This window comes from Alligator sinensis, unplaced genomic scaffold, assembly GCF_000455745.1.
Source record: "Alligator sinensis unplaced genomic scaffold, ASM45574v1 scaffold301_2, whole genome shotgun sequence".
NCBI lineage: Eukaryota > Metazoa > Chordata > Crocodylia > Alligatoridae > Alligator > Alligator sinensis.
The window spans coordinates 3,999,993-4,013,296 of record NW_005841874.1 but is presented as its reverse complement, the minus strand read 5'-3'; the positions used below and the strand labels follow the sequence as shown (position 1 = coordinate 4,013,296).

The following is a 13,304-nucleotide window of genomic DNA, read 5'->3' as shown; positions in this document are numbered from 1 at the left end:
CATGCCCACGATCCGCGTGCCCAAGGCCGGCGACCGCGTCTACAAGGCGGAGTGCGCCTTCTCCTACGACTCGCCCGTGAGTGCGACCTCCCTCCCTTCCCCGCAGGGCAAGCCAGGGCTCCTCCGCGCCTAGGGGCATTGCAAAGGGCAAGTGGGGGGATCCCCCGCTCGCTGCCCCCCCTGCGCAGCTGGCACCAGGCCTTGGGTTTCCCAGGCTGGGGTTTGGTTTGATGTTGCAGGCTCCGGGCGGCGGACTAGTGCCCCCCGGTTCTTCTCTCCTGCTTGTGCTCCCCGAGAAAGCACAGCCACCGAGCGGGCGCCGGTGTGGCGGTTTTCGGAGGGGGCTCGGGGCAGTTTGCCAGGGGCCCTCGGCTCTGCGCGTCGCTGCTGGGTTTTTGCGTTCCCGCAGAGCTGGTGATGGGCAGCGAGTGTCCCCATTCATGTATTTTGTGTCAGCGGGATGCTCCGTAGTGTGGCCTTCCGTGTAAATGTCCGGTCACTTGAAAAAACCCCGGCCCTACCTGAGATTTACCTCTTCCGTTTTGTACAGGGGCATCGCTATAACCCACAGGAGAGTCGCATTTTTATCCCTTTTTTGTGTAGTTGGCTGTCAGGTCTCTGCTTGGTGTGTGCGGCCTCCGATGCTATCACATGTTCGTTGGGCCCTGATATTGCAATTGGATCCGTGTAGAGACTTGCGCCCATGTAAAACACCATACTCCTTTGGGTTCGGTTGCAGGATCTGGGGTCTTGGTTGTTCTCTTCATTGCTTATAAACATCAACAGTGAGGCATCAAATCCTTCCACTTAGATGATAGGTAAGGGAAGTGAATGGCTGTTTTAAAACCGCTGAAGTTGAATGTGCTTCTAATATAGTTTTCCATAAGTAAGGAGAGTACTGTGCGTTGACATCAAGTTAAAGTGTCACATGGCAGAGAGAAATCAAAAGGAAGCACAACATCTGTAATCCTGAGTTTTTGGAAGTTTGTGCAATTCTGATTTTTAACTCTTAATTCATATTTTTTTTGCTTTGATATTTCACTTTAATTTGGGGAATCCAAATGGGTTTCAGAGGTGACTCAGCTGTCTGGTGTTCATCATGTCTTGTTGAGGACAGGTTATTTTTACCCATACACTTGAGATCTCAAGTGTCACCAGCAGCCCTCTCTGCTTTGGGATGTCCAAAAAGGCCAGATCAGATGCTACAACAAAGAAATGAATTATTACATATTTAATGGGAGTGGAGGGAACAGAAATCAATGTGATGCAGTATTCCCTTGCTACTTTTCTGTTTGATCTAGCATGTAATTAATGGATCTAGTAACCTGTCAAGACCTCCGAGACATTGTGGTAAAAAGTTTGTGTTAACTGACAGGCAAAGCTGCTAAATTACGAATGAAATGGAAAAAAAGAGATCAGGTGGCTGAATACTAACAGGAAAACATATGTAAGTGGAATACAGAGGTACAGTTTCCGAGTTCCCAAGTTCTCTTGCATTCAGTGGGAGCCAATGCTTAGACCAATCTTACATTGTGCCATGATAAGACTCCTTCGTACAAGTTTGTAAATACAGAGTGGCCAAATGCTGAAGTTGCTTGTACCCATGCAGCTGCAGTGAGAGCCCAATTGGGCTTAGTATCTGTTGTCCAGTGCCAGTCCCCAGTGTCTTTGGGCAGAAGATTTATTCCAGTGTCCTCTCTTGTATTGGAGGGTTGGGTGATTAGGACAGTGCTCACTGGGTATTATTTCTAAACCTAGCTCTGACTCTAGTCATCAAACCTGTTTGAACTAACGCGCCCCATAAAGCCATGTACACATTTGAAAATGGCAACACTTCATTGCTTTCTCCACAATGTAAATGTGTGAGCTAAGTGTACACATGTGTCATAGTTAATGGAAGATGTTTCCCGCACCATACTTCATATTAAATTGGTTTGGTAATGTGTTCTTGCAGGTTGGCACACATGAATGACTGTGTATTGGGTTTTGCCTGGGCCAGTGGTTCTCAGCCTTTTTAAATTCAGGGCGCCCCTTCAGAACTTTTCTGAATTTAGCGGCACCACCGTTAAAAGCCACCGTTGTGCTGCCTCAGTTTACCTTAGTGGTTCTCATTGGGGTGCTGCTGCTGCCAGGTGAAGGCTCCCCTTATGTGGAGCGTGATGCCTGGCTGGGAAGCAGCAGTAACAGGACCTCAGCGCTCCTGCCTACCCTAGGTTTATCTGATAAGCTTATCTGAGTTGAGCGGAGGCAATAGCGTTTCTCAACCAGGATGCTGCTCAATTTATTCTAGGTTCAGCTAATAAACCTAATGCGGATAGGAGGGCCTGCTCCTGCCATCGCCACTCCTCAGTCCAGCTCTGCTCTCTGCATGAGGTGTGTGGCACTGTTGAAAGGATCTTGCGATACCCCGGGGGGCTGCAGCACTGGGCTAGATGTCTGTTCTGTCTTTGGAAGCGGAAGGTAGATTTGATTCTGGAGCATTAAAACAAATGAGAACCCTTACCAAAATACCCTCTTGGGTTTCTTATCTGGTGGTTTGCTGGTTGCATTTTCAACCTGGGAAGTAACTATTTCCCCCCATAATTTACAACCTTACATAATATTTCCTTATACCCTCTTGTCCTCCTTGTTTGACTCCTAGTACTGCATTTGTCACTATAACGCAAGTCCCTGCAGATTTGTTTAAAACCAGCTGTTTTGCCAGTGTTTTATTCTGGCCCTTGAATAGCAAATTTTATTTTTATAGTCGATCTCATTAACACCATAGTACTGTCCCGTGCAAATTTCACCCCTGATCTTTTGCTTTCCCAAGAAAATAAATGTCCTGGGCATTTTGGAACCGTATCTTGCTGTCTGTCCTGGCTAGAAGGAAAGTGGGTTAATGGATGAAGGCTAGAGTCAGAAAATCTGAGTTCTGCCATGCACTTGTGGTGCGATCTTGGGCAAGTTACTTAAGCTCTCTCTGTGGTTATAGTTTCTGCAGCTGGAATAATGATGCCCTGCTGAGGTGGTTGTGAGCTTTAACCTGTGGCATCACACCGAACTTTGCAGATTTGACAGAAAGAAATGATCAAGTGTCACTGCTGTATTAGATGGGAGACGGTGGTTAATTGTCTTAAAGAGGAGTAGACTGCACACACCACCACTGTTTTGTTCCTCGGGGTCAGGGGGGGACGTATAAACCCTACTTCCTCTGAAAATCTGAGAGCACTGGGATTTTTCTTGTGTGTTCAAGAATGCTGTTGCTTCAGAAGTGTGGGTATGGATACGAGGCGGTCATTCCAGATGTTTTCCCATTTAGGACAAACCCTAAAATAAACCAGTTAGTTACGGCCTGAACTCTAAAATCTGCTTTCCAGGTCCAACAAAATCTAGCAGGCTAATTTCTGATAACTCCACAGGAGCCCAAGTGACATCGGGCTCCATATACTCAGCAGCCCAAGTGACATTCTCTGCAGCGAGCCGCAGAAGACTCCATGCTTGCTCTGAAGGTAGCTGATTAATTAGGAAGCGCCCCTTTTTCGTGTGTTTTAATTAATTCTATTTAGCTGCTACAAAGGCTCAGTTTGTCCCGTTGTGGTTTGGCTTCTGTAAACCTGGACTTCTGAAGGGAAGGAAGACTGCTATAGCAGCGTGCACATCTACCTCTAGCGACTGGCCCAGTACACAGAATAACCTCATGCTTTCTCATAACTTGAGAGGCAGCAGCCCGTAGTTTCCATTCTGGCGTGCCAGTGTTCAGTCTCCTCTGCTGACCGTTGTCCCTGCATACATGTGATTGGGGTGTCTTGTGCCAAATTTCCATCAGTTTGTCACGTGTGACGTCTCTTCCTTTGTTGGCAGCTGGGGCTGGTATTGTGTTGTTTGGGAGGAAGCTATGTTTAAACCGTCTCTGCTCTCTCTCTAGCATTTTTTATGGAGAGCTATAGGTTCGCCGCATGCAATTCAATTAAAGAAAAGGCAGTCGTTCTGCCCTAAAGAGCTTGTCACCCGTGTTAAGTCAGGCAGGTCAGTGGGAGAGATGACTCCTGAAAAGGGGACCAAAATTGGAGGATCAGGTCTTATGTGCAGACTTTATATAACTGAGACGTACGTTCTGTGAACTCTGGGTCTTCATTTGGGTGAACTCTTGTAACAATCCGGCACAGACTGTGTGTTTGCAGGTCCACGCATTTCAGGAAGACACTGGAGCAGCATAAAGCTTGGCTTCAGTGCTGCTGGAAACCTAGCTGCTGACAGCAGCTTCTCATGTGGATATTGCTGACTTAATTTTTGTGACTTGGGAAGCTCTGTAATGGTTGTATTAGGACAAGTCTCGAAGGGTTCAGCTGCGCCAATGCCCTGTTGTTTATCAGACGGTGCAGTAAAACCTGAAGTCTTTACTGTGTGTGTGGTTGGCATCAGCGGCCACAATCCGTGTAACTTTGTGGCACCAAATTTTGTTCACGTCCCCTGTTGTGTCAGTGTTTCAACAAAGATTTTTTAAATAGGAGGGCAGCAGCACAAACAAATTCCTAGAGTTTAAATCTTGAATATTATTCCAGAAATGATTCTGGCCGAGCTGGAAAGCAATGTGTTTTTCTCTATGTTGGAATTCACTGAATTGCTTGGTGGCATGTGGCGGGCTGGAATGAACAGCAATCTTTGTTTTGGGACTGCTGCATATCTTTAGTCTGGGGATGGGACACAGTCGGGGGGTTTTTATTGCTCCCAAAAAAGATTATTGAAGTTTATGACTTGACTGGCAGATGTTTTCTTTGCTGGTTCACAGGACATTTTGACATTGGAGTTAACCAGATGGTCAGTGCTACATCCAGTTTCTCAAAGTTTGCAAACCATGTAAGGATCACATACGCACTAGTTCAAGTAGGAGAAATAGATCCTCTTTGATTCATAGATTCATCAATTGTTAGGGGCTGGAAGGGACCTTGCGGATCATCGGGTCCAGCCCCCCCGCTCTAGGCAGGAAGACAACTGGGGCTAGGTGACCCCAGCAATGTGACTGTCTAGTCTCCTCTTGAAAACCTCCAGGGTAGGTGACTGCACCACCTGGATCCTTACACTGCCTGTTATAATTCACTTCTAAGTATTTGGGGTAAAGCTAGGTAAAACAGCCATCAACTCCATCACCGATATGGATTAAATTGCCAGCGAGCTTCACATATCATGTAGTGCAGCAAACATCTGACACCATCCATAAGAGGACTGTTGTATGTTGGATCCCCTGGCTGTATATAGTTTTCTGCTCCTGTGTCCTAGGTCACAAATTCCTGTGGATCAACGTTTGTCTTGCTCTTAAAACTACTGAGTAACACTGAAGCCGTGCTTGCCATGGACGTGTCTAAACCCGTTGTGTCAGAATGATGCGTGCTGCTCTGTAACGCCACGGGGGGAGCCCCGGGCAGTTTTGATTTATGAAAGCAAGTGACGAGTATAATTCTACATTTTAGACTGGCGGCAGGTTTAATTTTAGTATGATTAGCACAAATAGCCTCTTGCAAATGGCATATAGCTACTGCCACCCTGCCTCAGACTTCTGGTCCTTCTAGTTCAGTGTCCGGTCTCCAGCAGTGGCAGAGGAAGTACATGAAGACATTAGCAGGCAGTGATAAAATATTCTGCTCCAAGGGAAGTTTTCTTTTCACCTATAAGAGTTAGAAGTTGGTTTAGGTCCTGGGGCGTGAGACTTTCTGGTCCTGTCAAAGCCCTGGGCTGGTTTTTGGAATATTATAACCATATATGTTGACCCGTAGAAAGACCTGATCCTTTGAATCCTGCTAAGCTCTTGATCTCCATAACATTTTGTGGCAATGAGTCCCACAGGCTACTTGTGGTCTGAGTGGCAATGTATTTTCTTCATCGGTTCTCAGTCTGGATCCACTTGGTTGGCATTTCTGTGCAAGGACAAATCTTTCTTCTACAGAGGTCTGTGACACAGCACCCATGAATGCCGGCGACTTCAGGATTTGGCAGGAAATCGCATTCCGATCTATGAGGGATAACTGATTTCTCTGTATGTGATGTAATTGATGATAATATGAATATTTCGGGCTGCTTCCACGTCCTCTTGCTCTTCTCATATGAAACAGGGAGAACAGAAGTTTGTGATCTGACGTCTCCCTGCCACTCATTGTTCTGTATGCTCATGTTTCAAGACGTGATAAAATGGCGACTCAGTTTAAAACCATACATGGGGAATTTTGTTTCGTAGCGGTAGCTACCAGGCCAGTGGCTACAAGGCCTGTCCTTATTGTTCTCATGTGTTTGTTTGTTTTTAATTTAATTTAGTTTTTCGCTATCCTTTTCCAACTGATGTTCTCCTGTCCTTTTTGACTGTGTTCATATTCATATCCATTTTCCAGCCGCCGTCCCACTAGTTCATAACATCTCTTCCCCCTGCCTTTCTGAAAGGTTTTCCCTTCTTTTCTCTATTTGCTTGAGTCCTCCTCTGTCACCTTGTCTTCTGTTTGTCCTCTTGGTTTTTCACCTCTCCAGCATCTTGCCTTTCCCCTTGCCTGTCGCCCTTGGCAGGCCTGTGTCCCTTGTCCTCATGCATTCCTTCCTATCTTCCTTTGAGTCCAAAAGGTTGATCTCGTGTCAGGCTTGGAGTTTGTATTGTTATCCAGTACCTCTTTATAATAAACTAGAGTTTTCCTATCCAATGCCTAGTTTAAATGTGGGCAAAATGCGAGTTACTGATATACCGGGGAGCCTGGAGGTGGCTTTTTATTGTGCTAAGGTAGTCTTCATATGCTCTTGTATTCAGTCACTGTGACAGGCCCTTTGTTCCTCTATGTAGCAATGGCACATGAAAGGTACCAGCTTGCTTTGTGTTTCCTTTTGTAACATAATGTCTATTTTTCAGAGGAATATTATATGCTGGAGCTTCTGCCATTTTAACTTTTTCAAAGGTGCTAAAATAAGCAGGATGTCTTTTTGTTTTCCACGTGGTTTTCCACGTTGCACGTGTTTTAGGAATTTGCCTTTGATTCTTCCAGATACACTAGACCAATCACAGACCCAGCTAGAGTTTGAATAAAACCCTAAAATGTTCCCCTTGGTTGTCATTTCTTGGAGGACAATCTCCCTTCCATTAGAATAGTTGTGTTCATCCGGTGGACCCAATCTGGTGCCTGGGGTGTGGGCGGCAGGCTCCATCCAGTCTCATGGAGGGGATGGGTGGGAAGCCCAGCTTTGATCCAGCCACGCAAGGAAAGGGGGCTTGGCCTGGCCCAGTGGAGGCGAAGAAGAGGTATGGCCCAACCCCAGGGGAGGAAGGGGGCCCAGCTCAGCCACAACCTGGCCATGCTGGGGGAAAGGGGACATAGCCCAAACCCTGGGAGGGAGAAAGGGGCATGGCCAACCTCAAAGCACCCATGCAGGGGAAGGGAGCATGACCTGGCTCCAGCCTGCCACACTGGGCTTGGGATTTTGGCAGCAGGGAAGGCGGCGGTATTAGCTGCCACTGTTCTGCCACCAAACTTTCTGATGGGTATGAAGCCCCGCAGTTCAGATTCAAAGCCTCCCCAGGCTGCATTCGGGCTGTGGGCCGAAGGTTGAACACCCTTGTGTTAGAAGTCAGTGATACAAGCCCCATTAAAGCCAGGGATTTGGCAGGGAATAGCAATCAGATATGCGAGAGGTAACTACTATTCCTCTTTTTGTGACAAAATTAATGGCAGTCATGAATATTAGGTTAGCCATTCTCCTTCCTCCAGTGATACATTTTAGGAAGTTTTAATACTGCGTGGTGTAGATATAAAATAAATTGCCATCTTTCACATTTTGTGTCCAAATCTGACTGTTTGCCGTGTGAGCGGCATATCATAGCCACAGGCCGTTATAAGTCCATTATTATCCTAGCTGCATCAGGGAATAAAAATGTTAAGCCCTAGATTTCCCTGAGGGCCTACACAGCTCAGGGATTGGTAATAGGATAAAGGTCGCCAGTTCAAATCCAGATCAGGTCAGTAATGGCTTTTAGGCATGAACATCTGGTGCCTCATGTATGTGAAATGAGACGTTACTCTCACTCTGCTTCCTCCTAGGCTAGTGTTTATACTTGCCAGTTGTCCCCCTACTAACATCTTGCTCCATTTTCCCACAAGTTTGAGAGGAAAGTGTCCCCATCATACTTTAACTATCTACCCCCGTGGATTCCCATCCCAGAAGTTGTACCCCCGGGCTCAACACGAGCACAAAATCCTTCCTAAAGAAATGATACAAGATAATCTTCCTATAATGTCTGCTCCTTGGAGCAGGGATGTGCCTCCCTCTAGGATGGGAAAGCCTCTGCCTCACTGTAGCTGCTACCTCCATGTAAACTGGCAAGAGGATTCACATTCACTCTCCCGTTTAAAGATGCGGGGTTAGAGAGGTCAGGACTAAATGGCCACGTGATTTCACTGTACCTCAGTTTGCCAATATGCAAAGTGAGTGAAGTGATCCATACCTATCTTGCAACCAGCAAATGGATGTATTTCCCATAGCTGTCATTTATCATTAGATGGGGTGGACCCATTAAATTTAGCAAATGCTTGCTCCCTTCGGACCTTCCCATCCATGCAGCATCATTACTGGGATGCATGCATTACTCAGCAGGGTGCCAGGACAGATTGGTGGTCAGCCACTTCCTCTTGGTGTTTTGGGGTGGAAGTTTCTGTCCGGAAGTGTTGGGAGATTGGTGCAGCTCCCTATGTTGCAGGGGCGGGCAGTTATTTTGGGCGGGGGCTGCGTACTGAGTTTGGCAAGCCATTGAGGGCCGCATGACAGGCAGCCAGGGGCAGATAAATATTAATTTTCTCAATTTTTAGGGGCCCTGCGGGCTGGACAGAATGGCTTGGTGGGCTGCATCTGGCCCGTGGGCCACATTTTGCCCACCCCTGCTATATCGGGTGGTGGGTTGTACAGAGATGGGTTTCATTCCTAGGTGAAATTCCTATTTAAGGAGCAGGACTCAGAGTGACAGGGCCCCTTGCTCTGTGTGAAGGAGGATGTTGTGAAGGAATTGCTGTCCTGGGTAGAAAGTGTTTGCAAGTGGAAGAGGAAATATAGGTGTCTGAAGGGGAGGTGCGGGGAGATTTCTTCCAAGTTGGGTATTTGTCAGAGGGGAATACCCCTTTCACAGCCTAAGACTTATTTTCATTTATATCTCCTTCATAGTGTTCATTTAAGAGTTTGATAAGGGCACATAGTGGTCCCTGAGAAATTTTGAGGGTTGACATTGGTCCATGGATCAAGAAAGTCTGGGAACTTTCTTGAACCATTGCTGTAGTCCCCACCACATGCATGGTTTTGCTACCCAGTTTGTCACCCTGTAGACTTTTGAACGTGGTGTCACCGTCTTTCCAGATTGTGTGAGTGAATAGCTCGCCTGCTGGTTTCTCCCAGGAGAAATAGCTCTTCTGTGAGTAACCACAACAAGCTTATGCAGCTTCCACATTTAGCCCGTAGCCTGAAAATGTCAAATGGTTGCCATACCCTGCTTATCAAGAAGGGTTGTGTGCGCTCATGGAGTCACCTTGGAAAAGAGAGAAATGGTCACCAAGAAAACAAAATTGTAAACAAAGTCTGGAAATGCCTGTGGATTGACAGTGGGATATATTTTTATTTAGACTGACCAGCTCCATGCTCCCTTTAAACAGGAAACAAACTTGCCTTCTCCGGAGAACGCACTAGTTGGAAACTAGGCGGAAAAGAAGAGAGACCAGGAACGATGCTATGTAAATCATCTGGCTTTTGTATTTACATTGCAAAAATCTTTATGCTTCTCTGAAAAATTCACTGGAACTGTGGTTAGCTGGTGGTAAAAGTGGATCATCCATTCTGACCCTAAAACCTATACAGGGTTTTAAAATGAGCATCTGTGCTGTCCTCAGTGGTTCACCTGGCTTCATTCTTGATCATTTAAAGTGTGATGAGGTTGGGTTTTTAAAGAAAATGTATAGATAATACAAGAGGATTATAAATAAAGCCGAGACAAGGCTTGTATGGAATAACTGAAAGGTGTGACTTCTGCCTGCATCACTATAATGTCTAGGTGCTGAAGGTCTAAATGACCTGGTGATCTGATCGTAGGTTTGAAAGACCTAGACCTTCTTGCCCTCACCCGAGGTGGGGATTTGAATCCTAGAAAGGTCAGGTCAGCTGTTTGAGGTTAAGTAAAGCAAGGTTTTGCTATGTGTGACTCAAATGAACCTGAAAAAGCAAAGGTTATCTGTTTGGGTTATGCTTTAAAAAAAAAACCCCAAAACCCCCAAACCCCCCCAAAATGGCATTTGTTTGCCATAGTAAGGTTTGTACCTGGTTCTTGAATAAAACATAATATTTTCTTCTATTCTGTCTTCCTTATGCTCCTCTCCTCTCCCTCCTACCATCGCTGCATTGCAGTCTTCTAGTCACCAGTTTCTACTCGCTACTGAAGAAGTAGGAGCATTGCAATGGTGCTGTATGTGTATAAGACCCAATTCACAACCCTTTCTAATGCGATCAGTCCTTTGTAAATAGTCCCCTTGCTATTAATTGGACTCATTAGATGAAGAGGGACTGTTTGAGGTTTGTAGGACCAGGCCATAAGTGCTCTGGGGCCTTCAGGCTCTCCAATAATACCTCCTACAAGGGGAACTGGTGTATAAGTGGTGAAGCAGTATGTGATGTATATGGTTACCATGTGATGTGGTTGGCCTTTAGCAAATAGTTGGGATTATGGTCTGTACATGTGTCTATAAAAGGTTTTGTCTCACTTCATCTTGAACGTGCAAAGCTCACTACAGCCATGCACCGTGTGTTTTGGAGCAGTGTCTGCGGCTACAGCAATTGAGACAAAGTAAAATTTAAGCAAAAGGGCAGCAGGCAGTGACTTGGGATATGCTGCCTTCTCTTTCTTACTTAGCAAGGATGCCCTGATAACATGGCATGGCTTTGTATTTTCCCTTTGCACCTGTGAAGTCCCACGTAGAAAGCACATTCCACCCCCCACCATCCCCAAGAGAAACATGCACTCAGGATTTGCTTTATCAATCCTAATGTGCATCTGTGCCCTACAAAACCAGCAGCATTGAGTCTATCAGTGTTGAGTATAAAGTGTTACCTGAAGGGATGCTCCGTGCAGAAAAAGGGTGGCCTGGGTCAACTCAGACTTGAGAGATTTGGGTTCAATTCTCCTTCTGCTACAGACTCATTTATTTGTTTTGGACAAATCTCTTATTCTCCCTGTGTATAATTTCTCCATATGTAAAATGAAAAGTTTAATAATGTCTTTCTTTAGCATAAGGCTGGCTATCCACAGGGCTCTTGGAAGCAGGGTTTGGCCTTCATTTTTCAGGGAGGGCTGTGGAAATCATAAAGGATATAAAGAAAAGAGGCAAGGGATGACCTTTTCCTGCCATTCTTTCATTTTGTCTATTTAGACTGCAAGCTCTTTGGGGCAAGGACTGTCTCTTCAGATATGTGCCTAGCATAAGGGATCTTGGCTGGGATGCTTATGACTAAAAGGTTACACTTTTGTATAGTCCTTTTCACATTCAGGTTAATCTTTGAGCCAAGATTATTGTGATGGGTTTCCCTTTAGAAAATCGGGATCGTAAGGCTGCCACAAAGTAGGGCAGGGACTCGTGCTACATGAAAAAGATGGGGGTAAGGTGACAGGAAGGAAAAAGTACAGGATGTAATCCTGGCCCCAGGGAAATCATTGGGAGACTAGCCAGGATTTCACCCACAATGTCTGGGAGGAAAGGTGCGTGCGCCTATAACAGCATCGATGTATAACAGCTTGGTTAACAGACGCCAGCAGTATGTCTGCCTCATTCTGGTTGGCATTAGGAGGTGCTCTATGAAAACCTGTCTGCCCACTTACTTCTACTCCACGCAAGTCGTGTGCTGAGAAAAGCCACATAATAACTAGCAGTGTTACTGGAGAATTGAAGGGGAGATGCCCTGTACTCTCCAAGAGCATGAACTTGTAAGATGAAAGCCCACCGTGCTTCTGTGAGGCCCATTCTTTGTTCTGCACCTTGTAATGAGAACAGCACTCTATTAGAAAGGGCTTGGAAAATGTATCCAGCACCCACTAGCCAGAGGCACGGTTGGAAAGGGGTCTGACAGCAGTGAGATACCGGAGGAATGCCTTGCTGAGAGAGCTTGCAGCTGAGAAAGGAAGACGCTGGGACCTTTCTTTATCTGCACGTCAATCTTTCCTATCAGCACTGAGAGTGGGCACGTCTACACGTGCATTAATGTACTGTAGTTACTGCACATTATGTTTAGTACCTGTAATAACAGGTACTAATGCAATGCGCAGTAATCGGCGCTACTATGCAGTAGTGCCGGTGCACACTTTTTTGTAACGCTGATGCGCAGTAGACTAATTCTCCTGTGCATTAGCATGGTTTTTTCCTGCCGTGCTAATGTGCAGTAGAATTAGCCTACTGCACCCTTAGTGTCTTGTGTAGATGTGCCCAGTATCACTTCCTAGTTTTATGTTCCATTATTCTGTGGATAGAGCAGTCGCCTGCCTCTGTTTTGTTTTTTTCATAGTCAGAAGTTGAGTAAAACTGGAGCTGATTCTTGATGATTTGCCTGGTCCCTACAGAGATCTGAATAGGAGCGGTGAAATGGGCTAGAAACTTGCTTGAATTTAAATCAGAACAGCTTAGAAAAGCAGCGACCAACAGCCACAGCACTTAAGCGGTTGATCTGTCCGTATCCTTCCCATTTTGTTTGTAGCCAGAAAGCTAGAAATGCTATATATTATTTTAAAAGAAAGCTTAGACTCTGTTGTTCTGTTGACTTGGCAGCTCCCATAATACACATTTTCCAAGTCGAGTTTTCTGCTCTTAAAGTAGGAGTTTTTCAAGACTTACTGGACTCCATTTTTACACCCTTGCTAGACCTTTGGGACAGGTTCCTGTAGCACTGATCAACCCTTGCTATACGGCATGGTGGATTTTTAGAAGGAGCATAGCTCTCTGTATGTCATACAGCGATAAGGTAGCAATATAATAATTGCTAATGCTTCAATGGGAGGTGTGCAGAACTTTCTGTGTTTGCTGCTGTCTTTTTGTCTGTCCGGTTCTTCCTGTATGATAACTGCTTTCTGCAATTCCTTGCAGGATTCTGAAGGAGGTCTCTACGTGTGCATGAACACGTTTCTGGGATTTGGAAGGGAACATGTTGAAAGGCATTATCGGAAAACGGGACAGTGTGCATATATGCATCTGAAACGACATGTGATAGAGGTGAGATTTGCAGCTTTCAAACCAGCTTTGTTGGGAAGTTCTTAGGACACGCGCGCGCACACACACCAT

General features: G+C 45.8%; 1 protein-coding gene across 1 annotated transcript in view; it reads left to right on the top strand.

The window, feature by feature from the left end:
• Position 1: 1 nt before the first annotated feature.
• The window catches only part of USP13 (ubiquitin specific peptidase 13), a 74,424-nt gene continuing 61,121 nt past the window's right edge, over positions 2-13,304 (top strand). The window contains exons 1-2 of the mRNA XM_006017142.3: positions 2-76; positions 13,110-13,235. Coding sequence (XP_006017204.1) covers positions 2-76; positions 13,110-13,235 — 201 coding nt within the window. The remainder of the gene's footprint in view (positions 77-13,109; positions 13,236-13,304) is intronic.